At 53.9% G+C, this 26256-nt stretch overlaps 1 protein-coding gene across 1 annotated transcript in view; it reads left to right on the top strand.

Annotated features, from left to right (window-relative positions):
- The first annotated feature begins 3722 nt into the window (after nt 1–3722).
- The window catches only part of RIMS4 (regulating synaptic membrane exocytosis 4), a 51536-nt gene continuing 29002 nt past the window's right edge, over nt 3723–26256 (top strand). Inside the window, exon 1 of the mRNA XM_037044137.1 lies at nt 3723–4070. Within this exon, the coding sequence (XP_036900032.1) occupies nt 3974–4070 (97 nt within the window). The 5' untranslated portion in view covers nt 3723–3973. The remainder of the gene's footprint in view (nt 4071–26256) is intronic.

The following is a 26256-nucleotide window of genomic DNA, read 5'->3' as shown; positions in this document are numbered from 1 at the left end:
CCAATTTGCACTGCTTAGTCCCTTCACCTTCCTTCCTCATCACCCCAACTCCACTCCCATCAGGCAGCCCTCAGTCTGTTCTCTGCATCTATGAGTCTGTTGCCATTTTGTTCTTTAGATTCTACGTACAAGTGCGGACACCCCCTCCACGGTCACCCAGCTAGAATAAGGCCAGACACACCCGACTGAGGCAGGCGCTGCCTCTTCATCTCCAGTCCAAGCAGCTGTGCAGCCCTCGGCATCTCCACCTCCCTGATTTCCCACCCTCCCCTTTCCTGCACTGACCACCCCCTGCACCCACTTCGCACACCCCCTACTTTTAATCTTGTCCATAGAACACACTATTTATACACAGGCACAAATGGTGGGTTTCCCATGGGGAAATGACATCTTTGCAAGGGGTCAAAAGGGTTCAGCTTGCGGATGCAAACCCTGCCGGTGGGCATGAGCTAACCAAGAAAGGAGGGCTCACCCCAGGAGTTTACTGCCTAGGTTGTCGGCCAGAGGCTGAGTCAGCCTCATTGGTTGCCTTTGCTCCTCCATGCTGTCAGCTTCGGGGACCTCCTGCCACTCTTGCCAGGTGAGCAGAGCACTTACTGTGTTTGGGCAGTGTTCTAAGAACTCTGTGCAGCCCCTGAGGACACACTGTGAGGCACTGTCCCCATTTTACAGATGAAGAAACTGAGGCCCAGAGAGACTCCATCACTTCTTCAAGGTTACTACTCCTCTAACACCATCTCAAAACTTCGGGGTGTAAAACCACCACCAGTTATTCTGTGGGTCAGGAAATTGGGGCAGGCTCTCTCACGCAGTTGCCATCCGGTGCCAGCTGGGGCTCCGTCAGAGTGGGATGTCCAAGATCACTTGGTCACGTGCCACATCGCTGTCAGCTAGGAGGTCAGCGGAGCCTGCCGAGACCTCTCCAGCACAACCATCTCAGGGTGTCCAGGCTTTTTGTGTGGAGCCTGGCTCTCGGCGGAGTGGGTAACCTGAGTGAACCATAAAGAAGCAGCAGGAAACTTTCTGACCCAGCTTCGGAAGTCTACATATCACTTCTTTGGCATCCTATGGTTACAAGCCTGTCCCTAAGGTTGACCCAGTTTAAGAGAGGGGGACATAGACTTTACTTCTCAGTGGGAGGACAAAGGATGTGTACACATGTTTTAAAGCCACCGCAGGGACTCAGCCGATAAGTAGACAAGCTGGAATTTGAACCTGCAAAGGCAGGCTCATTTCCGGTCTGTCTGTTATTCCTCATGGGTCCCTCGGGAGGGGGTTGGGCCGAGGAGAGGTGGCCTCTGGCTTCAGTTTTCTCAGGGTCCCTTGGGCTGCTGCGTGCAGGTGAGCTCTAGGGGCCAAGCACAGAAGTGTGAAGACCACAGAAGAAGACGCTGCAAGACTCCAGTGCGAGATGACAGGAGCTTAGCTCGAGGTGGTAAGAGGAGGGTGGTGGGGAGGAGTTGTTGGAGTCTGGATACATTTCAGGCGCAGAATTGATAGGAACTGCTGATGGATTGAATGTGGCAGGTGAGGGAAAGAGAGGAATCAGATAACTCCAAGATTTACGGTCTCAGCAATGGGGGGAAAAATGGAGCTGCCAGGGAGCAAGATGGGGAAGATGAGTGGGGGGAGGGGTTGACTCTTAATCACCACGCCAGGCTGCCTGCAAGCTAGGTGTGGTTCCTGGGAAGAGGGAGGGTCACGGGCATTTACCTGCTGCAGACTCTGAGCTAGGCGTTCCACATATTGCCATAGGCAGAATTGCTAGAATGACCCCGACGATTCTGGCCCTGGTACAAGCCCTTCCTGTTGGAATGTGGGTGAAACTTATGGATATAATGAGGTATCACTACCGTGATTATGTCACATTGTATAACAAAGGGAGATTATCCAGGAAGACTTAATTTAATCACAAGAATGCTTTCAAAGTACAGTTTTCTCATGCTAGTAAGCAGAAGGGAAGTTAGAGAGAGGCAAAGGAGGAGAAGTGGTTGACATCTTGTGATGACCTTGAAGTTGGAGAAGGCCATGTGCCCAGATCAGAGAGCCACTTGGAGCTGAGAGTGACTCCAGCCAATGGCCCGCAGGGAAACAGGGGCCTCAGTCCTACAGCCACAAGGAAGCGAATAGTGCCCATGACCTGAGAGAGCCTGCAGACAGATTTCTTCTCCAGCGCCTCCAGCTAAGATCCCGGTCTGGCTGATACTTTGGAAGGCCCAAGCAACAAATGCAGTTGAATCTGCCCGGACTTCTGACCTACAGAGCTATAAACTAATAAGTAGCTGCTGTTTTTAAGCCTGGTAGTTTGTTACGACGAAGCAGTAGAGACTTACTTTACTTGATCCTCCCAACCGTTGAGAGTGGAGGGATCAATCCACATTGTACAGAGGAGGGAACAGGCAGGCGAGGTCAAGGGCTTTGCCCTAGGTCCCATGAGAGGGTGCCACAGCTGGGATTGAAACTCCGGAATGTCTCCATCCCCCAGGCTCCTTCACAGAGAGGGTGTCAGAGCAGCTGGCAGACTCTGTCACCTGGGGTCTCACTGGGGGGGGGGGAACCTCAGGTCCTGGTCAAGGCTAGGGAACGGACCTTGAGTTTCCCACTGCGATTGGCTCACCTCGGGAGCTCTGAGTGTCTGAGCCTGTGTGTGAGTCCCTGAAGGTGCACACGCGGGGCATCTGTGTGAGCTTGGCGAGTATGTTGCATTGAGTGTGAGTCTGAGTGTGTCTGTGTATCAGAATGTATCTGTCACCAGAATGACTAAGTCTGTGTGTGGCTGTGTCTCAGTGTGGGTGTGTGTGCCCACTGAAATGGGTCTGAGTATCTCTTGAGGAGGGTCTATGCCTGAGGGTGACTGCCTGTGAGTCTCACAATGTTTGCCAATGGTTGCGAGCATGCGTGCATCAGTGCTGAGGGTGCCACGGTGGGGGCCGGGGCTCAGCACCTCAGTGCAGGCCTGAGGGTGTATGTCATCTGAGTCTGCGAGTGCCTGTGTATGTGAATTCTGGGGTGTGTGTGAGTTGTGTGGGTGCATGAGAGTGTGTGCTCCTGTCTGAACTTCTCTGTGGGTTTGTGTGCCATCTGATGATTTCACTGCGTGGCCGAGGGTGTCCATGCAAGTCCCTTTGTGTGTGTCTCCAAGTCTCCGCATGTGAGTCTGCGTGTGCTTATTGGTGTGGCTCTGTGTGAGTCTGCGTGTCTCTAGTCGTATCTAACTAGGTGGGTCTCTGGATGTGTGGAGTCTGTGGTTGGTTCGGCAGGTGTCTCTATGAGTGAGGGTAGATGTGGAGTATTTTCCAGAGCGAATGCAATAGAGTGGGTGCCTGTTTGAGATCTTCCACGGGCTCACGTGTGAATCTGAGGGTCATGCTTGCCGGTCGCTCTGAGTGTGTCCTTTCTGAGACGGTGTCCTCGGGTGAGGCCTGTCGAAGTGGGTGACTAGATGCTTGCATCAGGATCAGTGTGAGGGCAGCGTATGGCGTTATGGCAGGGCCACAGGATCTGGTCGCACACAGCCTGGCGCACCGGTCCCTCCGGCACACACCTGCTGGGCTCCTGGAGGCGGGGAGGCCAGGCCCGCGCCCTCCAGGCTCCCACGCCCCGTGCGCAGCACCCCCTCCCCCGGGCGGCGCCCATTGGCTGCTGCCGCGGAGGCTCCGAGCCCGCCCCGCGCGACCGGCGGGGGGCGCCGCGGGCCAGAGCGCGCTGCGCCGCCACCGCCGCCACCACCGCCACCGCCGCCGCCACTGCCACCGGGAGCGCAGCGCGCCTCGGGCTCCGCGTACCGCCAGCTCCCTGCCCACCCGTCCGCCGGCCCAGCCGCCCCCACCAGCCCAGCCGCGGAGCCCCGGCCTGGCCCCGGGTCGCCGCCACCACGCCGCGCGCCGTACTCCGCGTCAAGAATGGGGCGGCCAAGCTGCCCAAGCCGCCCGCCGCCGCGGCCGCGGCCGAGGCGCCCGGCGCCGGCGCTGGCATGGAGCGCTCGCAGAGCCGCCTCAGCCTGTCAGCCTCCTTCGAGGCGCTCGCCATCTACTTCCCGTGCATGAACTCCTTCGACGATGAGGACGCGGGTAAGCTTCCAGGAGGCCAAATCCGGTGCTCCCCTCCCCGACCCAGTGCTCCCTTAGAGGTAGCTTCTCTCTCCTCCCCACCCCCAACCCCTCTCGAGGATGCGCCCTAGGGTCTCCTTTCCCACCCATAGGACCTCAGGGTTCCCAGGAGGTGATGCCTTCTAGCCTTCCGTCGCCCCCTAGGGACCCCTAGATCCTCTGCATTCATTCACTCCTTTCCCGCAGGTGGGTCCTTTGGGTCGCCTGGACCCGGCTCTCCCTACTCATCTGCGCCTACTGGATGCCCCCTGTCTTGTCCCTGGATCAGACCTATCACCCTTCCTGAACCTCTTGCGTGTACCCATTCCTCAAACCTTAGTGCTCCAACGCGCCCCTGGGGCTCCGACGCGCCCCCCGCCATTGGAGGTAGCGCGCAGACCTTAACTCTCCATCTTTGTCTTGGTTGCATCCAGAGGCTCCCTGCCCTAGACCCCCTGTCCTGCGGCCAAGGTCCTTAGTACCCTATTCGTCTCTTCTCCGCTTCTCCTAGAGGCGGGGTCTCCGGGCTCCCGGTTTTTTATCAGACTGGAGCGGATCCCGGGCGTGGAGTAGGGGGAGCTGGCTGGGTGACGGCCTATCTTCTCCTTTCCAGCCCGGCGGTCCTGGAGGTAGACGTAGGGCGGCACCAACTCTATAACTCCGTGTTCTCTGGAGTGTGCCCCTGACCCTGGGTGCTCTTGTCCCTGGAGAAGCCCTTCTAGGTGGGCCGAACCTCCGGCACCCTAGCCTGCGCGCAACCTCAGCCAGAGCCGGATGGGCCGAGAAATGTAGCGAAACCTGCTCTTTGGGGCCCGGGGACCAGGCGGAGGGCGCAGAAGGGCTCTGGATCAGGTTCTGCCCTGTGGCAGCGAATTCACCAACAGGTGGGGAAGCTAGAGGGTTTGGCCCGAGAGTTCCCCAAAGAGTGCCAGGTGGGGAGTCAGAATGTCTTGCTTCTCTACTTATTAGCCGTGACCTTGAGCAAGTCAAGCCACCTCTAGCCTCCATATCCTCATCTGTAAAATGGGATGACAATGCCCCAGACACAAGGGTGGAGTCAAAAGTGTTGTAAACCGAAAATCTGCGAGTATTTGAATAAAATCAGGGGGCAGAAGGGAAGAGGGGGTATATGTGGAGAAGAGAAGCAAAATGGCTTCATGGGCACATTTGGGAACCTGATGAAAAAATGGATTATCTCTAAAAAAAAACACACACACACATGCACATCCGCGAAAATTTGTCCGTAGTTTAAGGGAGTTCATGGGCCTTGCTTAAGACTCCCTGGCCAACCTGTTATCTGATAAGCCACGTGGGTGATGAAGGCTCACATCTTCCTGCTGGAGCAGGGGGCAGGTGGGGGAGAGGGGTGAATGTTCTCCGGAAGAGTTTGTGGGCTTCGTGAACGCCCGCGGGTGTGTGAGGCAGACCCTGGGCAGACCTGTCTTGCTGTTGACCTAAAGGGGTGGGGTGGTGGTAAAGACGGTTCCTGCAGAGCCATTTCACAGAATCACATGTTACTGAAAAAACATAACTGAGGTTCAAGGGCCTAACTGCCCCCCTTGATGTAGCTGAGGGAGGTAGTACCATTCCGGACAAGGCAAGCTGAAGAGGAATAGAGGGACTCTCCAACGCCGTGGCCTCCAGTGGAGCAAAATCAGACAGGAGACATCAGGCTAGTATGGGGGCTGGTGGAGGGAGCCCCACGGGCCTTCGTGAGTTGGCTCCCCTACCCCTGACTTGATGGTCAGGGACTCTCCTGAAGTTCAACAGGCCACTTGGGCCTCACATCGAAGGGTGGGCAAGCACATGGGATTGTGGGAGCATCCATGGTGGGGACAGTTAGGCTTTTCCCCAGAGCCACGCTTCATGCCATGGGTCAGGTACCTTGGCAATTATTGCTCATTGCAAGGTGACTCACTGTGATTTCACTGAAGTCAGAATAGGTCACTTCACGTAATATTGGAGAATTTTTAAAAGGTCCGCATGATGTTCTTTCCAGGGGTTTCTCCAAGTTCTTAATTTTTTCACTTGGGAACGACCTAGAAATCATCTTTTTTTTCTTTCTCTCAAATGTGCACGCGCGAGAGTGAGTATGAGTATGTGTGTGTGTGAGACCAAAGCCCTGGCATGCCTGTATGTAACCCAAGGTCACCCAGGGAGGCAGGCACGGAGCCGAGATGAAAATCAGGTTCTCTTTCCAGTAAACCACTAGCCCTCTCTCAGAAAGAGGATTTTTCCTAAGCCAGATCTCGCTGTGTAGAAAATGGTTTCCTCCCAGGTGAGGAGGCCCCAGGGAGTCGCTGATGACCAGGAGTTGGGTTTGGGCATCTCAAACTCACTGTCTTCAGGGAGGCTTGGAGTCGGGGAGGGGGAGGGAGAAAGTCAAGTTTCCTTTCCAGAAGACTAACAGTGTCTGGCGAAAATCGGAAGTAGGGAACGTTGTCTTGGTGTGTAATTTCTCTTGTTCTCCTCAAAGTCATTAATTTTCTCTGGAAAAAGAAAGCCTTTTGGATTTATTCTTGTGGAGCAGCACCGCGCTGAACTAATTTCTAAAAGCAGCTTGAATAATCTCTCAGACCCTGAACCGAGACGGCTGCAGGAGGAGGGCGGTCAGAACCGGCCTCCCTGCCTTGTCCTCTTGTCCATTCCCTCCCAGGTCCCCTGGATGGCTCAGAAGTGTGTCCCCAAAGGCTGTCTGGCTCGTCTAGGTGCCTCCCCTTTTTGCTGTTTGTGACTCCTGTTGAAGATATCTTTTTCGTCAGCCCCACCGAGCCCGAGCCATCCCCAGGGCTCACATGCTGCCCTTTAGCCGGTTTCCTGAGAAACCATGTGACGAGGAGACTATTTCATTAGCCTTAACTGGGCTGGAGCACTTGCCTCTCCTGGGCTTGGGGGGTTGGGACATTTTGTGGGCAAAAGAAGCTGCCCTTCCTCCCACCCCATTCCAGCCACCCTCCTGCTCAGGATGCTGGCCATTGCAGGCTCCCAGAACTCCTCTCGAGGAGCATCTTCCCTTGCACACTCAGAACTCCTGTCTTAGGCTGCTTTTGCCCCTTTTCACAAAGATGCTGGGGCTTCAGAGAGGCGTGCACTTGGGACCATTTTTGTGCCTGTGTCTCCGTGGTCCAGCCTTGCTGGCACTGGGCTTGTAATTGGGGAGGGTGGCAGGAAGGAGTTAGAAACAGACCTCAGCTTTCTCATCTGTACGATAATGAAAAGAGTAACACGGACCACAGAAGGTCAACATTTAAAAAATGATTACCTTTGACTAGGCATCATGCTAGGCACTTCAAATATATTGTTTTAATGCTTTTCTCATAGCAACCCTATACAATTAACATTTAACTTCCCCATTTTCAGATGAGAAAATCAAGGCACAGAGAGAGTATTCATTCAAGGTCAGTCAACTAGGAAGTGAGAGAGTTAGGATTTGAACTCGAACAATCGGACCCAAGCATCTCTGCTTTTGATTATTATGTCGTTTTTGGTACGCAAAGGGCTTACTCCAGTCAGTACCGGATACTAGGTAGGCTTGTATGTCTGTTAGCTATTATCTGTCTTATTATCAAGTAAGGCTTGTTTCTGAACAGGACCATGGAAAAGAATATGTGGGTTTGGGGAAGGGGAAATCTGCGTCTCAAAAATGTTATCTGTTATAGTTTTTAACGAGCTAATTTTATTGCATTGCTACAGCTCTTAAGGCAGAGCAAGCCCTTCTTCTTGGAATTGGCCTAAAGGTGGGGATTTGGGGTACTTGCCTTCGGAACAAGAGGGTGGGGAGCAGCCCAGCCCCCTGTGTCCCTGTTCCTGCTGAGCAGTTAATTTCCATGGCATCCGCAGTCCTAGCCCTCTCACTCTGCCTTGGGGCACAGCCGAGAGTAGGGGTATCTGCAGTTTCCAGCAGATACCAAAGGGAGTTGTTACAGCAGCGTCTGGAATTGAGGATGATGTCCCTGAGTCTCACCAAGTGGTTTTGGCGTCCAGTCTCCCCGCCCCCCCCCCAACACCCTGCCCGGGAGAAGGGCGGAGAAGCTGGAGCAGCCAGCTCTGATTTGCCTATAAGATGCTTCGATCTAGTGCAGGGAGGATGTTGCCATGGCAACACCGGCTGGCTACCCGTCCCTTTTCTAGCGGTTCAGGCCACATCTCTGGGCTAGAGAGCCCTTGATGGCACCTCCCTCTTCTGCTCAGGCCAGATCTGGTGGGTGGGGTGGCTTGGTGGATGGGTCCCACAGACAAGTGCCAAAGCCCCCTCCCCTCCTTTTTGGACAGAGGGGAAATGGAAGGAGGTAGTCCGAGTTACCTCTCTGGGGTGCGGGGCAGAAATAGTACCCACATCTTGCCAGACAGATCCTGGCAGGGGGAATCAGGTCTCCAATCCCCTCCCTCCCCCACTCATTCCATTTGGCAGAGGTTTCTTTCCCAGACCAAGTGCTAACTTTTGTCCTTGAAATTTGACCTGAGCTTTTTCTGGAAAACAAAATGTCCTGCTGTTCCACCCCTTCCCCTTGAGACGGTGGGAACAGAGGGCTTCAGCCCTGGAGGGCGGCAATGGCGAGGGGGAGGACTTAAAATATCCTTTGGGGTCAGGGCCCCTCGGGAGCGTGAGGTTGAGGTTTTGAAGCCTCCCTTCCCAACCTCATCCCTGGCGCAGGCAACTTCCTGTCCCCCCTCCCCGCTCCCGGTTTACCACCGAGTACAGTTGTCTCCTTCACGTGTTGGGAGTTGGGGAGAACTCTTCTGGATTTGGGTAACGGGGGCACGGTAAAGAATCGAACCAATCATTCCCGTAGTTCAAGCGGAGGGATGGGGTGCGAATGAGGACCCGAACTACTTTATCTTAATCCAGTGACCCTGAAAGAAGTATCTCAGAAAAATCAGGTGCGTGGGGATTCACGCCCTCCCCCACGACACAGGTCACTGGCAAGAGCATCTGCTCTGATGCTGCTAGAGCCCTTTTCTGAAATTCTCTCTCCCTCCGTTATCTCCTCCTCCCCGCGCCCCTCACTGCCAGACTCAGGGCTCCAGCCTCTTTGCCTTTGCAGCTGCCGGAAGCGCACTTGGTTCTGTCTGGTGGGAAGGGGGAAGGAGGGGTCCATCCACCTTGTCTTCCTTCGAGGATGCTGCTGCCTCACTCCCCACCCACCTCCATCCCAGAGGCATAGCCAGCTCTAGGGGAGGCTGCGTGAGGGCGGGCAGGGGAGTGGAGGAGAGGAGACCATGGGAGCTTTCTTGTTAGCTGACCTCTCCTGTCTCGGGGCCTTTCTTGTAGTTTGCCTCATTACGGCTCAACAAGCATCTCGTTATTAGCATGTCTTTTAAGAATTGTTAGAAAGGTGGCAGTTTTGGAACATGTGCTCAAAAGGATGCAGACGTCTTCCCCACCGTCATCTGTTCCCTGTCCCCCCCCCAGGGGTGCAGTCAGCCCCCCTGTCTTACTGTCAGAGTGCCAACTCCCACGCTGTGGTCTCCTGGAATGACCAAGTGGCTGCACTGGACATCTCTCCCTCCCCAGCCCCGTTCACCCCCTGGGGTTTAGAATTGACTTCTCTTTGGCTCTGGGGCCTCAGTTTCCTTATTCTGAAAAAAAGAAAAAGAAACCAGGTGAATTCTCCTCATCTGAGCACCTTTGAGGACGGGGAACATAAATCGATTGAAAGGCTGCTCGGCTGTGCTCTCGGCGCTTTCTGCGACCTCGCTGAACCCTGTGGCCACTGGAAGGCAGCTGCCCCGGCGGGCGCGCCCACTTGGCAGACGAGGAAGAGCCGGGCAGCCTGGAGCACCCGAGCTCTCTTGGGTTGCCTGGTGGTGATGCAGACTCAGATGTGTCTGACTCAGAGGCCACCCTCTGCCTCGTGGCATGAAATGAGATTCCAGGTGGGAAAGAGCAGTGTGAGTCCTCCGGCTGTGCTTGTGCTATCAGAACAGCAAGAGGCAAAGGCGGCCGTGTGGGGACCTGCTCACCTCCACAGGCTCCCCTTTAGGGTCCGCCATCCCCTCACAATTGGCCGCAGCCCCCTGGTGTGCCTTCCTGGCTGTCAGATCACCATCCCCGGATGATCCCCAACTCGGGGCTGCCTGGCCTCCACGAAGAATCCCGTTGCCTGCCCTGGCCCTGGGGGCCAGCCATCACCTGCCGCTCCAGACCGATGTAGGCCAATGCTGGATTATATTTAACGCTGTGCTATTTCCACTTGGCAGCTCCAGAGTGCACGCCCCCTCCCCTTTTCTCCTGCCTCCCCCCTCCCCTTCTGATTCACTCAGAAACCAAGAGGCTGAGAGAAGCTGATGTCAGCGCCTTATTCTTAGCCCCCGTCATTGTAACTGCGTTTAGCAGTGCGCACACTTCATTAACAGTTTTTGCAAAAGGGGGTGTGAGAGGGCTCCATGGCCAGGCAGCTGCCTCTGCTGGGTGGCCCAACTGGGCAGAATCCAGGCCTGGCTGTCCCAGACTAGCAGTCTTAGAAGGACTCTTCGCATCTAGTCCATTCTTCTCAATAGGCAAGGGGGGAAGCTGAGGCTCAGAGAGGCAAGGTGGCTTGGCCAGGGTCACATGTTCAGGATCCAGGACTCTGGCCTCTGAGTCTGGGTTTTCTCCTTTGGTATTTATTTATTCAACTAGTATTTCATTAGTTGCTTCGTGCTGAACAGGTGCTGGGGATATGTAGGCAAACAGGGCAGACACAGTTTCTGCTCTCCTGGAAGTATGTTCTGGGGTGGGGGAGACAGACAGTAAACAGGTAAGCAATGAAAAAAGAAGTGATTTCAGATAGTGTTAAGTGGAATGAAAGGAGAACAGGTTAATGGGCTAGGAGACAACATTAAGTAAGGCAGTCAGGGAAGGCTCACTGAGGAAGTGACATTTGAGTTGTGGCCTCAGTGACAGAGAGACAGCAATGGAAATACGGGGGCTGAGAGTGATCCAGGCCGAGGGAACTAGCTGGTGCAAAGGCCCTGAGGTCAGTGTGAGTTTGGTTGTTCAGGGACCAGAAATCAGACCAGCATGGTGAGACCGAGTAGGTGAGGGGAGACGAGGTCAGAGAAGGGACCTGGGGGCAGATGGCTCGGCCTTGTGGACAGGATAATACAAGGGGCAGAAACAGAGGTCCAGAGTGGGAAGAGAAAAGCTCTCCCCACCCCAGGCTGGGTAAAGTCAGAGAGAAGCCCAAGAACAAACAAGCCTGAGCCTGGCCACGTTTGTTCCTTGGACAGAGACGGCTGTTCCTTTGAATGCACCCCATGGCTTCCTTCCACATTGTAGCTGGAATGGTACTGTGGAGGTCCGGGCGGGGCCCACCGCGGGACCCATCCGGCCTGCCCACTTCCCTCTTCCAGCCTCACCCACCCCCATGTTACAGCCTCTGGCGCTGACACAGCTGTGAAAGACACCGGGGAGCTTCTGTGGTGGGCCAGAAAGAACATGGCTTTGGAATCCAGCTGACCTGATGTTTCCATCTTGCCTTAGCCACTTCTAAATTGTGTGACCTTGAGCAAGGGGCGTCAGCTGTCTGGGGCTCAATTTTCTCACCTGTAAAACGGGAGCGTGAGAATAGAAGGTTCTCCAAAGGGTGACTGTGAGGAGTAAGGGACCCAGCGCACAACATGCACCTTCCCCAGAACTGGGCATGTGGAACTCAGGTTTCCTCAGTTGTAAGGACTAGTGGGTTTGGCTGTAATGCCGGGCACATAGTAGATGCTCAGTTAGTGGTAGCTGCTGCAGTTGTTGGTTGTTACTGTACGTTTCAATGGGACAGAATCATCTGGGGAGCTTGTTAAAATGCAGATTGCTGGGCTCTACCCCACAGTTTCTTATTCAGTTTGGAGTGGGACCTGAAAAATCTCATCTCTGACAAACTCCTCAGTGATGTTGGTGTTGAGGCCGCTTGCCCCGGAGTCCCTGTCTTGAGAACCGCAGGGTTAGATGAAAAAGCTGGAGAGAATGGAAGTTGGGATGTCACTTGTGTCTTAGATGCTGGGACTTTGGGCACCAAATGCAGCACCCAGGTATAGGCTTCAGGCGCTCCTGTTTTTATCCTGGTCTCAGATCCAATGAGCTTTGGCTGCTGCCCTGCTTTGCACCAAGTTTAAGGTGTAGGACCCCATAAATCCTTCTGGAAGTCTTCATCTGTAGAAATGATAAGTGAGCAGGCATGAGTCACACATTGGGCCACAGTGTCCTTTTGTGGGATGTAGGACTCAGACATCAGGGGCTTCTAGGGGTTCAGGTCTGGCACCTTTTACCAGAGGGGGCAGGACGCAGCTCCTTTCCTGTGCTCGGGGGAGGCAGGGCTATGTGTGAAAACCAGGAGGTTCATTTGAGGACAAGCCTCTGCTGGGAAGAAATAAATCAAAGGAATCAAGGAATTATCCGTGTAAAGGGGCGGAATGCTGGGAAATGCTACCAGAGAAGCTTACTGAGTCGTTTTATTAGACATTCCTCAGAAAGGGGTCACTGGTAATTTTCTAAGAAAGGTTGCGATTTAGCTCGGATTGGAGGCAGCGGGGACAAGCCTTATGATGTGGTAAGATTCCCATCCAGTCTTGTAAAACTCAGAGTGTAAAGACAAAGGCATTGACAAATAGTTTCCAGGTGGGACTTGTCGTGGACTAATGGGAAGTAACTCTCCGAGAGCATGGATGTCGGAGGCCCCAAACCCGGGTCCCAGCCTCTGCCCTGTCCTGGCTGTGTCTCTTGACTGTGATGTGTAACTGCTCTGGGCCTTGGCCGTGGCCTTCACAAAATGGAGTGAATCCCTCCTGCCTTGTGAGAATTAGAAGGCATCTGGGAAGTGGAAGCAGCTACCTTTCCTGCGTCTGTAGATGTCCTGGGTGCAGGGAGGGAGGGACGACAGGAGCGCGCTGCCTGGGGCTGGATGCTGGCGCTGGTCTGGATGGACCGTGTCCCCTGTGTGCCCAGTGGAGGCCAAGAGGCTGCACGAGGAGTCAGGGGAAAAGGCCTCTGTGCAACTGTAGAACTTCAGTGTCTCTGCCAGCCGCTCTCCTTTGTCTTTAGGCCTCATAATCCCTATCTGCAGAGCGAGAGTCTGGTGGGCTTGGTGGAGATACAACCAGACGGTCCCAGAAAACAGAGGACACTAGGCCAGGTCCCCTAGCTCCTCCTTTGGAGTCGTCCCCTCCTCTGCTATAGCACCTGCACAGTCGCTTTCGTCCCCAGAGTGTCCCTGCTGCCCAAGTTTCTCTCCAGCTGATTCCTGGCCGATGGGTCACTAAATAATCTTTAAAAGAATATGTAGTATTTGGATTAGGTAGGCCATGCAGATGAGACAACATTTTTAAAGCACAAGAGGGTAATTAAGCACTTGGGGTGGTACTGAACCCTGTGCCAGACATGGAGGGTTCAGAAATAGTCAGGGTATAGGGCAGTTTGGCGTGGTGGCAGTTGTGGTACAGACTCTACAGCCAGATGGCCTGGGTTTGCATGCCGGCTTTGCCGCTTATTGGCTGTGTGACCTTGAGCAAGTTACTTAACTTCTCTGAGCCTCAGTTCCCTCGGTTGTAAAATGGCCTAATAATAGTCCCTCCCTGCCTGGTAGGTGTCACAAGGATTAAATGCCTACGTACTTGTACAGATTGTAGAAAGCCTGCACACAGTAAAAGTGTGTTAGAAGTGTTAGCTGTTACTATCTTAGCGCCTTCAAGGTGAAGTCTCTCTGAGGTCATCTACCCGTTGTCACTTGAACCCGAAGAGGGATCGCACAGGTTGTCCAAAGCCTCACTGCAGGCCTCTGGCATAGCCAAGAATAGACCCACATTTCCGGACTTCCTGCCAGGGCCTTTGTCTCTCCCATGAAGTGTCCCAAGGGGCCACCCTGGCGCCTGTCGGAACCTGAGGCTTCAAGTCTGCACCCTGCATTACCAGCATTTGGTGTCCCCGGAAAATGCCACTTGGAGTCGCCCTGGGAGTGGGTGGGAGAATGTGTCACTAATTGGGGCCTGTAATGGAAATTAATGAGTTATTCAGCAAATGTCTTGAGAAACATCTTTCGTCTCCCCGGGCCTCACACCAAGATTGGATCAGGTGCCTCTGGGGCCCACCCAGGCCCAGGCCAACCCACCCCCAAGCCATCCGGCCCCAGGAAGCTTCTGCCTCTGCCCAGGTTGTGTTGGGTGTGCCCAGTGCTGGGGGTCAGGTGGGTGCCACCAACGAGGGAGAAACAGACAGGTACAGGCCCACCTCGGTTTAGCGTGTTTCGCTTTATTGCTCTCCACAGATGTTGTGGATTTTTTTTTTTTTTACAAATTGAAGGCCCTCCACCAGCAAAAAGAGTATGACCCCCTTTATTGTAAATCTTTATTCACAATAAAGAGTCATACAAAAGAGTATGACTCCCTTTATTGTAAATCTTTATATTGTGAACCGAATCCACAATATCTCTGAGGTACACCTGTATAGTGTTCTTAGAGTCTTCCCATCAGTCTCCAAGTTCAAAAGAATATAGAAGATGGGAGAACTCTTCCTGCCTGTTCCCGTCATCTCAGCCTACGACATGGGTTTATGTGCAGGTGACATGCTGCGCGCGTGCTCTCAGGTGAGACGCGTGGGAGGGTGAGAGGGACGCTGGATGGAGAGGAAAAGCAGCAGCTAAAGATGGGGCTGCAGGCTAGCCTCAGCCCCATCCGTGGGATGTTCTAGAGAGCGGATGGCATCAGAGTTCACTGGCCTTCTGTGCTCCTGCATCAGTTAGTCTTGGCTCTGGATAGTCGCCTGGGCTGTTGGGGGGGTCATAATTTGGGGGGCAAGACAGCTCCCATCAGTTCTGGGCTGGCTCCACCCACGTGCTGTCTGCGGCCTGGGGAGAGCAGGTGTGGCCCGCTCTGTGCTGAAATCTCTATTTCAGGTGGCTCTCTGCAGAGGCGAATGTGAGCTTTGCCTTTGGTGGGCCGGAAGAACCGACCAAAGTATCTGGATGCGCTCTTGGCTCGGCCAAGGTCACACAGCCAGTGAGGGCTAAGAAGGGCTTCATACCCAGGTCTGCCCCCAACACGTGTGCTCTTTGAGCATTCTGTACTGCATCTAATTTTTTTCATGTCACTATATGTATATTTTGTGCTTCCTAGCAGGATTTTTTCCCAAGCACTTCTTTCAAGTGTGTCTATTTTGATTTTCTGCTTAGCACCTTGCAAATGCAAAGCCCTTTGGGTCTGATGGAACATTTTGCCTATGTGATGGCACCTGATCCTCATAGAAAACTGGCCCTGGCTACAGAGAGGTGGGCAGGGGCCCTGGAAGCTGCCTGACGTAAAAGGTTGAAGAGGTAGAGATTTGGCTCTGGAATGAGCCCTGGATTGGTCATGAGAAAGCCTGCATTTGAGACCGAATTTCTGCCAGTTCGAGTGAGAGCAACCGAGCTGAGCCTTGCTGGGGGTTCCTGGGGGCTGTCAAACAAGACTCGGCAAAGTCTCTGTGAAGGGCCAGAGAGTAGGTATTTTAGTCTTCGAGGGCCAGTAGGTGTCTTTGGCAATTACGCAGTTGGAGCACAAACGCAGCCCCAGACAGTATGCACCTGCTCGGTGAGGCTGTGTTCTAATAAAACTTTATGTACAAAAATAGGCATCGAGCTGCATTTAGCTCATGGGCCATAGTTTCCAGACCCTGCAGTATAGCATGCACCTCGGTTATCCCAGGAGCGAGGGAGTGGGAGTCTTTTCACACCAGCTTCTATCACTTTTCCGCTGCCACACTGTGAGTGACTCCAGGTCAGCGACTGTGTGACTCTCAGCTGCATTTCACCCCGGGCACAGTGACTTGGAGCTAAAAGAATCCCAAACCTGTCTCTCTCATTTCTCCTCCCTCCCACTCTCCGCCCTCCATTTTTCCTGGTCTTCCTCCAGTATTTGCTGGTGGCCAGCCTCTATTCTAGGTGCTGCTGGCTCTAGGTGAGCCCAGCCTTTGCCCTCATGAAGTTTACCATCTGGTGGTGGGGGAAGTGGGGTGATAACCCAGAGGAACAGCTAAGAACTTGACCGCTGCTGTGATGAGCATCACATAAGACAACTGCAGGGAGCCAGCATAGCTGGCGCTGGGAGAGCTGACCTGTCCTGGGGTTGGGGGGCCGAGCAGGGGAAGGGGTAGCTAAGCCGAGAGCTAAGGGATGAATGGAGTTAGCCAAGTGAAGGCAGGGGAGTGGGACCAAGTGCCACAATGCTGAGACCATGGCCTTGGGAGCCAGTTGGGGGTGGTGGGGGGGCAAATCCTGGATTCTCTCAGGCTCTGTGCCTCTCTCACTTTCCTTCCTCTCTCCCTTCCCCTCCCTCCCTCTCTCTCTCTCTCACACACACACACGCATGCACACAGATGGGAATATTAATTATAATTACTTCTGCATGGCAGAATTATGGGTCGTTTTTGCTTTCTACTTTGCGCCTTCTAAATAGTTCCCAGATATTCTTACAATGGATGAGTCATGGCGAAATCCGAGGGCTTCGGGGTCTGGAGACGACGCTCCCACTGGGAGTGTGGCCTCAACCATGTTGTTTCATTGCTCATCGGTGCCTCTGTTTCTCTTGCTGTAAAATGGGGGTAATGACGATCAACTTACAGTGCCCGTCATGTTCTGACGCACAAAAACCTCCGCTAACTCGTTCAAGCCCCACGACTACCTCCGGGAGGTAGGCACTGCCACTGTCCCGGTTTGTAGGTGACGGGAAAGGCTCAGAGAGGTTATGTATGTTGCCCAAGGTCACATAGTATGGGGCAGGGGCAGGAGTCAAGTCCAGCTGTCTGACTCCAGAGCCTGAGCTGAACCCCTGGGCTCTACTGCCCCCCCCACAGCAGGGTCGGGCAGCACCTGGCATACAGGCAGTGTTAACTTAGTTCTTATCAGCAGCTGCACAGAGGCCCCGTGGTGGGCATGCAGTGTTCTGAAAGCCCAGGGAGAGACGCACGTGGTTGGGGAAATAGCAGGACTGGCACCAACTCAGTCATTAAAGTCAAGAGTCTTAGACTTGAGTTTGAGGACAGCTGAGCCCCTGTTGGGGTTCAGCAGTGGAGTGACAGGCTCCAAACTGGGGTTTGCAGAGACCTCTGTGGGTGCAGGTGGGAAGAACGGAGCCAAGGGGCCCAAGGATGGCTGGCTGTGTCCCCAAGTGACCTGACCATCCCGGTATTGAATCCACAGACCACGGTGACGGTGATGATCTCCTGTCTGGACTGGCTGCGTGGGCCAGAGCACAAGACATGAAAAAGTCAGGAGTGTGTCACCAGGTTGGTCCGGTGACGCTGGGAAGCTGAGAAGTGCCAGTTCGAAGGCAGGAACAAATTACTCTCCTGGAGACAAGGCTGGGCCAGTTCCTGCCGTGTTACATTATTAAATTTGTAATCTTCATTCTAATACTTTCCAACAGTGAATAAGAACCAAATTTAAAATGCTGGCTCTACATTTCGGGAATGAAGCTCTTTGTCAAGAGCTCTCGAAACCCATAATTTCTCTCCAGAGGTGACTGTCTATGTCTTTGAAAAAATTAAAATAAAAAATAAAGGGAAACCACTCTTTAGTTAAAGGTTGGGTTCGCATGGTTGCCTGCAACCCCAGTCCTGGCCAGGAACCGGGATTCGGGCCTGTGTGTCTCCAGCCCCAGAAAGGGGCTGAGAGCAGGACTCGGCCTTCAGATGCCTGGGGCTGCCTGGGAGATTTAACCCCCAAAGGCCTTGCTGGGGAAGAAAGGTGAGAGCGTACTCATACCCACCTCACCCCCAAGCGGTCAGCAGATCTGTTGGTTGGGGGAAGGGTTTGGTAAAAGTTGGACCATGGTCCCCAAAAGAACTGACCCACATCAGGCTCTGTGAGTTTTCTCACCACCTGTTTGTGGGGGACCTGGCTGCAGGGGGCGCTGTGGGCTGCATTGGCACCACCTGTAGACTGGGAAGGAAGGCCCTCGTTTGCCATCACTACTGGGTTGCTCTGCAGCCTTCTGTGGGGGCGATTTTGCCGGCAAAGTCCCCCTGTCCGCCACGGATGAAACTACCAAGACATGATCTGCTTGGGGAGGAGAGGTGGTCAATCTCTCAGAGGAGGAGGGCCAGAAGCCCCTTCCTCAATGGCTTTTATTGGGTTGTAATACACAGGAATGTAGGGCAGCAAGGAGCAAACAGTAGATAACATTTCAAAGAAATCTGAGGGCTTAGTCTGAGTCAGAGTCCGTCAGGCAAGGGGGTTGCAGAAACTTTGGGAGACATACTCATTTCCTGCTCGGACCCTTATCATATGAATGAAAACACTCTTAGCAAAGCAGGCTTCACAGGACTTTGCCAATTCTTTCTTGGGCTTGATTACCCCGGATCCTGCTCTGGCCGCCAAGGGGCTGCACCGCCTCCCCCATTATAGGTTTTCAGGCTTAAGCGGATTAGAGCCAGCAAGTGCTTCTCCCAGAGGACATGGTGACTCGGGCTATGTCAGAATAGCAGGGGAGCGAGGATCCATCACTCCCTCTTTGTTGCAGCCCCTCCGCCCCGAGTCCTTCCTTGAGGGCCTCCCAAGAGATCACGTCTGGCATAGGTTGCCCCACCCCCCGAGGGGTCATACCCGTCTCTGACTAACGAACCAAGCATCGGGGGCAGGGGATGAAGCAGAGGCAGCGCTGCTGCCAGAGACAAGCTTTGTCTCCTTAGTGGCTCACAGACTGGAGGTCGTTCACTCAGCCTTAGCCATGGAGGCCAGTTACAACTCCTGTAACCCAGCAGAGCGGTTCCCAACAGCCTTCCTCATTGGGGCAAAACGGGATGTGCCCACCCTGTTCTCTCTTTTCAGCCCGTGCTCTGGGTACGTGGGTCCCTGGAATTCCCTGTCCAGAGGGCTCTGAGTCCGCTTCCCAGGTTTGTTCAGATGCCTTCCCTGGTTCCATTCAGGGTGGGCTTTGTCCATCACAGGTGTCCTGATAGGTGGCCCTACAGTGGGAGTGAGAGCAGAATGTAGATGTGCAGGGTGGGCTCCTTGATATGCAGGGGGCTGGGGTGGGAGGTAGGGTGGGGAGAGGATGCCAAAGGAAAGGGGCAGGCTACAGCTGAGGGCTGGCTCCCCTCTCACTCCTTATTCGGCCTTGGAACTTTGAGGACTTGAAATTTGAACCTGCCCTGGCCTTCAAGGTCATTATGAAGGCATATTTGTCAAAGTGGAAGGGAGGACATATTTTATTTAATAGCCTGATTTATAGCTTTTAAATATTTAGAATAAGTATGAGGGCCTCCATTGCCCAGGCTCTGTGTCATCCTTTGAATCGAGAGTGAGAGCAGGCCAGGGACGGCCCTTCCCCTCTGCCTGTCCCCATGTCCTGGGCCCTGTGCAGCCACATGGTATATATGGCACCTTTGTGCAAATTAGAGGAAGACCTTCCCTGTTACCTCCACTCCCAGTGATGGGATTCAAATGGTACGTCCCGCAGGAGGGTGAATTAGAAAAAGGCTCCCCCTTCTCTAGTACCAGAGGGGTGCACAGCTTGGCACATGAGTAAGGCACATCTCAACCCTGCAACTGCCCTCACTTGGGCCCCTTTGTGCGGGCAGCGGCCAGTGCAATAGTTCCCAGGGCCCCATGGGCCTGTACCACAGAGGAGCCCCGGGCAAGACCGGAAGGGAAAGTGCTGACGCTCTGGGACCCCGAGACAATCAGGAAGTTACCTTACCTGTTTAGTTTAGTTTTGTTTGTTTGCTTTGTTTCTGAGACCTCACAGGTGAGTGCAACCATACGGTGTTTGTCCGACTCATTTCACTTAGCAGGAGGCCCTCCACATCTATCCGTGGAGCCGCAAATGGCAAGATTTCTTTTTCCATGACTGATCTTCCATGCATGTGCACCATATCTTTCTCCATTTGTCTGTCACACCCTACACTTTCAATAGTTACCCTTATCGTGATAGTGAATGTTTATTTGGCGTTTCATGCACGCCAGGTACTTGGAGCACTTTGCCTGGGATATCCTATTGAAACATCAGGGTGCGAGGAGCGTACGGTCACCACACCCATTGTGCAGACAGGGAGACCGAGGCACGGAGAGGATAGGCTCACCTTCGGCCCAGGGCCATTCAGTAGTAAGGACGAACACAGGCCTGCTGGCGTTGAGTCTGTCAGCCTGACCACTGCTCTGCACCGCTCTTCCTAGTTTTTTGAAGCATTCTTCATGCAGTTAACTCGGTTACTGACCTCTATTCTACTGTGCTGGGTACTGAAGGGGTGGTACAGGAGAGGGTGGGGGCTCCCTTAGCCGGGAGGAAAGACAAGCAGAGCAGATAACTGGGTGACCCCATTGAGCAGGGGGTGAGGCATGTGGCCTCGAAGAGGAGAAGCTGTTTGTCAGTCTGGCCCCGGGGAAGGTGCTTCAGTCTCCCGAGGGTCCTGTGTGGTTGGGGAGGAGCTTCCTGTGGTTTCTCTATGCTTCAGGGGGGCAAGGGAGGGGCATTAGGAAATGGGCACGGGAGGAAGTGGGACCAGGACCAAGGTGTGGGTGGGCTAGGAAGGGCCCTTGCGCCATGCCCAGGGCTTGGACCTTCTTGAAGGCCAGAGCTGTGCCGTCGCCTTCAGGCCTGTCCACCACCACCACTGCCACCGCCGTCCTTTTCAGTCGGGAAGGTGAGACCGAGAGGGGAAGGAAGGGTCGTCGGGAACATTCCAGCCAGGATGGACGTGGAGCTCGGGCCCCTGAGCCCTCCTGGGCCGAGGCCTGTACCTGGGGTGGGAGAGCACTGTCGTTTAATTTTTTAGAACAATGTTGTACTCTCACAAGTTGCAAATAGTCGTGTGGTTGTCCTGGCCGGCATTTCCGGCGCACACACGTGTTCCAGATGCCGTGCTAGGGATTTCGTGCGCGTGACCTTGCATAGTCCTCAGAGTGCACCTCCAAGGAAGGTCCTCTTGCGGCTCCCATTTTATAGGTGAGGGGATTCAGGAACTCCTCCCAGGTCGGACACCAGCCACCGGCAGAGCCCGTTTCCTTGCAGCTGATGTCCTCGGTCTGTGCTGTGTGTGCCGGGGGTGGAACTTGGGGGTGGGGGGGATGCAGAGAAAGCACACAGAAAGAAAATAAAAGCGACTCTCATTCTAGAATCCAAAAGCAGGGTATTTAACCAATGGAAACTCATTTCTTTTCGGGTGTGTGTATGTGTGTGTGTGTGTACAGGAGGGCATGTTTAAACCAAGGCAGGGTCATGCTGTGATACTGTTTTGTAAACTGAAGCCACTATTTAAAAATCACCTTAAAAAGACCTTCACAGGCTGGTCTCCCCAGGGACACCGGTTTCTAGGATCAGGTCTGGAGCTGCGTACGATTTGTGTGTAGACCCAGGACTTGCCAACGCAGGTCCGGGCAGCTCACCCTAATAGCCATGCTTCATTTTCCTTCCTGCTTTCAGCTCCTGTTCTTGTAAAATAAATAAATTAATTAATTACAAAACTGACAGACCTACCCAGGATTTTATTCCATGCCTGGCCCTGCATTTAAATGCAAGAAGCAGAAGGCTTGTGAGCTATAAATAGCCCAGGCTGCTTCTGAACGGCGGCAGGGAGAATTTGTAGGTTCTGTTTCCTCCCAACCTGGTGACCTGGATTACTTCCTGCGCGGCTGCTTTCCTCGCTGCCTCGACTCTGCCCAGCCCTCACGGAGCAGACCAAGTCCCTCTCCAAGAGTTAGTGAGCCCCTACCCTGGGCCCGGGTGCTGGGCGCACAGACTTAAGCGAGCCACCAGCTCCATCACAACCTGGGGTGGTGGGGGCAGGTGTAGAGGCAGGCGTGGGCAAATGAAAATCTCGTCATTGTGGGACCTACTGACGAGGGGTCCCTAGGTCTGGGAGTCAGGAAAGGCTTCCTGGAGGAGGAGATGCTGGAGCTGAAAAAAAGGGAAGAACGGGACAGGGCACCTGGGGAGGAAGTGGTCTGGGAGGGGAACACTATGGGGCCAGGAGTGTCGTGCTTGGCACAGAGCAAGGTTTCATTATTAACAGGTGATCACGAGCTGTTTTGCCAGCATGTCCTGGGTTCCTTTGGTGGTTCCCACGGCTTCTAGAAGCCAACGACACTGGCTAAGGAGGGGGCTCAGCGTTTCACTTGGCCAGTGATTCTCAGCCAGCTCTGCACCCGCCTTCCCCTCCGGAACCGAACACTGAGCCCCAACCCAGACAGCTCAATCCGAAGTCCCCTCCGATGGACCTGGAAGTTGCTGCTCCGCAGCGATGCTGCCCCCCCAGGGGATTCTGACGTTCGACCGCACATGTTCGGGGTTCACAGTGCCCACCCGTCTCCCACGTGGGGGCCGTGCCTCAGTCCCCAGTCCAGTCTCTCTCGGAGGACAGTGAAGGGAGCTCACAATCTTTCAGGGCCAGGTTCCCCCGCTGACAACCGGCCTGGCTGCAGGAAGCTCCCTTGCCCTTGTCCCCCAAGGCACCCCCACCATTCATTCTTTTCGGTGGTGACACCGAAAGTCAAATCTGCACAGTCCCTTGTTGTCTACAAACTGCTTATTTCATTTGAAGGCCAGACTACATAGGTTTTACAATCAGACAGGCCGGCATTTAAACCACTCCCCGTTTCTCGTCCTATCCTATCAGCTGTGACCTGAGACCAACGAGTTGGCCTCCCTGTGCTCGTCCTCGTCTTCTAAGTGGGGATAATAACAGCGCACACCTGTCAGATCATTGGAAGGATTGAATAGCGTGTGTGATATTGGCTCAGTACAGTAAGAAGACACTTCATAATAATTTATTATTGCTACTACCACTGCTACTCTTGTGCAAAATACTTGCATGGTAAATTCAACCTTCCAGAGGTTTGTACTGAGTATTGAATGAATGCCTAGCCTCGCTGTAGGTNCTAGCTCTGCACCCGCCTTCCCCTCCAGAACCGAACACTGAGCCCCAACCCAGACAGCTCAATCCAAAGTCCCCTCCGATGGACCTGGAAGTTGCTGCTCCGCAGCGATGCCCCCCCCCCAGGTGATTCTGACGTTCGACCGCACACGTTCAGGGTTCACAGTGCCTACCCGTCTCCCATGTGGGGACCGTGCCTCAGTCCCCAGTCCAGTCTCTCTCGGAGGACAGTGAAGGGAGCTCACAACCTTCCGGGGCCAGGTTCCCCCGCTGACAACCGGCCCGGCTGCAGGAAGCTCCCCTGCCCTTGTTCCCCGAGGCACCTCCACCGTTCATTCTGACATGGTGGTGACACCGAAAGTCAAATCTGCACAGTCCCTTGTTGTCTACAAACTGCTTATTTCATTTGAAGGCCAGACTACATAGGTTTTACAATCAGACAGGCCGGCATTTAAACCACTCCCCATTTCTCGTCCTATCCTATCAGCTGTGACCTGAGACCAACGAGTTGGCCTCCCTGTGCTCATCCTCGTCTTCTAAGTGGGGATAATAACAGCGCACACCTTCAGATCATTGGAAGGATTGAATAGCGTGTGTGATATTGGCTCAGTACAGTAAGAAGACACTTCATAATAATTTATTATTGCTACTACCACTGCTACTCTTGTGCAAAATACTTGCATGGTAAATTCAACCTTCCAGAGGTTTGTACTGAGTATTGAATGAATGCCTAGCCTCGCTGTAGGTGACGAGGCATATCGTGAGAAAGTTCTTACTAAATGGCTGTCATCATGATCAGTATTATTAGCGTTATCTGAGCCGTACTGAGCTACTACACTGGGTAGGTAGTAATATCGCCCACCTTCTACCAACAGGAAATGAAGCTCAGAGTGTTAGGGGTTTCTAAAGCCTCAGTCAGCTGATGAGAGATGGGAAGTGATTTTATCTGTCTCCCGTGCATCTTCTGCTGGCTTTTTGCGGTTGCGCATGAGTGAAGGAAGAGAGGAAGGAAGGGAGGGGAGCAGGGGCCATTAGGCCCAGGGTTCAGAGTCTCCCCCAGCCTCGCTTCCAGGGTTTCTTCTGTGCCAGGCAGTTTCAGGACAGCTCTGTGGTCCCTTCTTCTCCCCCTCCACAATGTCCCAGCAGAGAAACCCAGTTCTGATGTCTTTGAGCATCTTCCAGGAATAAAGGAGTCCCCGTGTGGCCTGGCTGCTCAGCCCACTGTTCCTGGTTGCATTTGCAGCCTGAGTGTGGTCTGGGTCCTCAGATCTGCTCTGGTAGCCACATGCAGCCGGCGCCTTGTCCACTGTCTGCAGCCCCACTGTGCCTCGAGTCACTGCCTGGCGCCCACAGTGTGGCTTCCCGTTTGTGGGGTCCCAGGCTGGCCGCTGCTGGTATAGAATGCCCCCTGCTCTTGGTCTCCTCACTGTTTCAGGGAAGCGGACAGGCGTTTTGGCCACTGCGTCCTCTCCCCCAGAGGACTGCCATTCAGCCTGATCTTCCTCCACTGATTGAAAGGCTTTGTCCCTGAGTAAAGAAACCAAACACATCAACTAGGGGGTGAGAAATACCACTAGAAAGGGTCCTTGTAATCAGACATACAGGTGTGTTCTTTGCTGGCGAGGTAGGTCCCAAGCCAGGGGCTCTCATGGTTTTTGTCCTGTATGAGATGCTGACCTAGGCTTTCCCCCTATGACGCTTGCTCTCACTCCTCAGCTGCCCTGTTTCTTTCCCCGCTTCCATCCACTTCATTAGTGATGCAAAGCTGATTTCTAGTAGCCTCTTGACAGTGGAAAAGCCCTGAGTTGAGAGTCGAGAGACAAGTTCTAGAGCAGTCCTGCTCCACAGAAACTTCTGTCGGCCACGGGCAAGTGTTCAACACTTGAAATGTGGCCAGTGCAACGGAGAAACCAAACTCTTCATCCTTAAACTTTTCATTTAAGCGGTCACATGTGGGTACGGGCTACTATTATGCAATATATTGGGCAGTGCAGCCCTGGACCCAGCTCTGTATGTGCTGAGCTAGGGGACCTTGAACAGGTTTCGGACCCTCTCTGGGGAGATAGAAGGGTGCAGCCCGGGACTTTGGACGGAAGCTGTTGGAATAGAAGCTGAGGTCTGGGATCAGCTAAATCTGACGTGGAGTCCAGCTGTGCCCAGCACCAGCTGTGTGGTCTGGGGCAAATCACATGCCTTCTCTGCTTCAGTTTCTTCGTTTGTAAAAAGGGGCGTAATAACAGTCACCTCATCAGGTTCAAGTGGGGGTTTAAAGATGCAACAGATTGCACTCCCAGGAGGCTCCTGACAAGTGGTAGAAGTAGTTTTAGCTGGTGTTGCAGGGACCCATTTTCCCTCCTGCCATTTTAGGCAGCTTTCTGCTACAAATGTTTACAAAGCACTTACTGTCAGGGCCTGAGTTCATAACCTTGACCTCCCTGAAATTATGTACAAGTTGTGTCCTCGTGTGTCTATTTTTTATTTGGGAGAAAACCAGAATTTTTTAAAATGGAGAAAAACTGCTTTCAAACGATTTTTCAAAGGGATCCAAGCGGTTTCAGAGCTCCGGGAGGGAAAGAAACTGGTACTCACGGTGCATGTGTGACGGGGCCAGTGCGGCCAGGAAGGTGGTGGCCTGGCTCCGGACCACCAGCAGTCCTGTCCCAGCCCTGTCACCTCCAAGCTGTGTGCCCCTGGCCCAACTTCAGTCTCCTCATCTGTGAAGTGGGAACTAGATGGGACCTATTTCACGGGTGACTGTGGGGATTAAATGAACGGATCCCCATTCATTGTGGAGTGTGGCACCTGGCACACGGTCTTCGCCTGGGGGATCCTCGCTGCTCGTATCCTCATCACCATCATCATCTTCTTCCTCCTGCTCATCACCATTGTTTCCATTCACGGCATGCCCGTCTCGATGCAAGGTGGGTCTGCCTTCCGAAGCCTGTGCTTCCCCACCTGCCACGCCATCTCCAGGTTCATCTCATGCCGCTCCCATTGCTCATGCTGTTCATGCTGCTCTGGCTTCCTTGTTGTTTGTTGGACATACGGACACCTGTCTGACTCGGGGTCTGTCTGTGAGCAGTGTCTGCGTTGGGAGCACTCCCTGCTGGCCCCCGCCTGCCCCCGCTGCCAGCCCAGACACCCACCTGGCCCATTTCTTTGCCTCCTTCGGGTCTTTCCCCAAGTGCCATGGTGAGGAAAGACCTCACCTCTGTTTAAAAATGAGACAACCACCCCTCCACTCACCTTCTGGCGCCCTCTCTATCTTTGTGTACTTGTGTGGCTTAAGGTTTGCTTGCCTTCTCTCCACCGGAGCTTCGGGAGGGCATTCTGTTTCCCTTACTTTGTTTTCTGTGC

Source organism: Sturnira hondurensis, unplaced genomic scaffold, assembly GCF_014824575.4.
Source record: "Sturnira hondurensis isolate 20B ecotype Veracruz unplaced genomic scaffold, ASM1482457v3 Scaffold0004136, whole genome shotgun sequence".
Taxonomy (NCBI): Eukaryota; Metazoa; Chordata; class Mammalia; order Chiroptera; family Phyllostomidae; genus Sturnira; species Sturnira hondurensis.
Note: the sequence above shows the minus strand (reverse complement) of the source record. Positions and strands in the feature narration are given on the sequence as shown.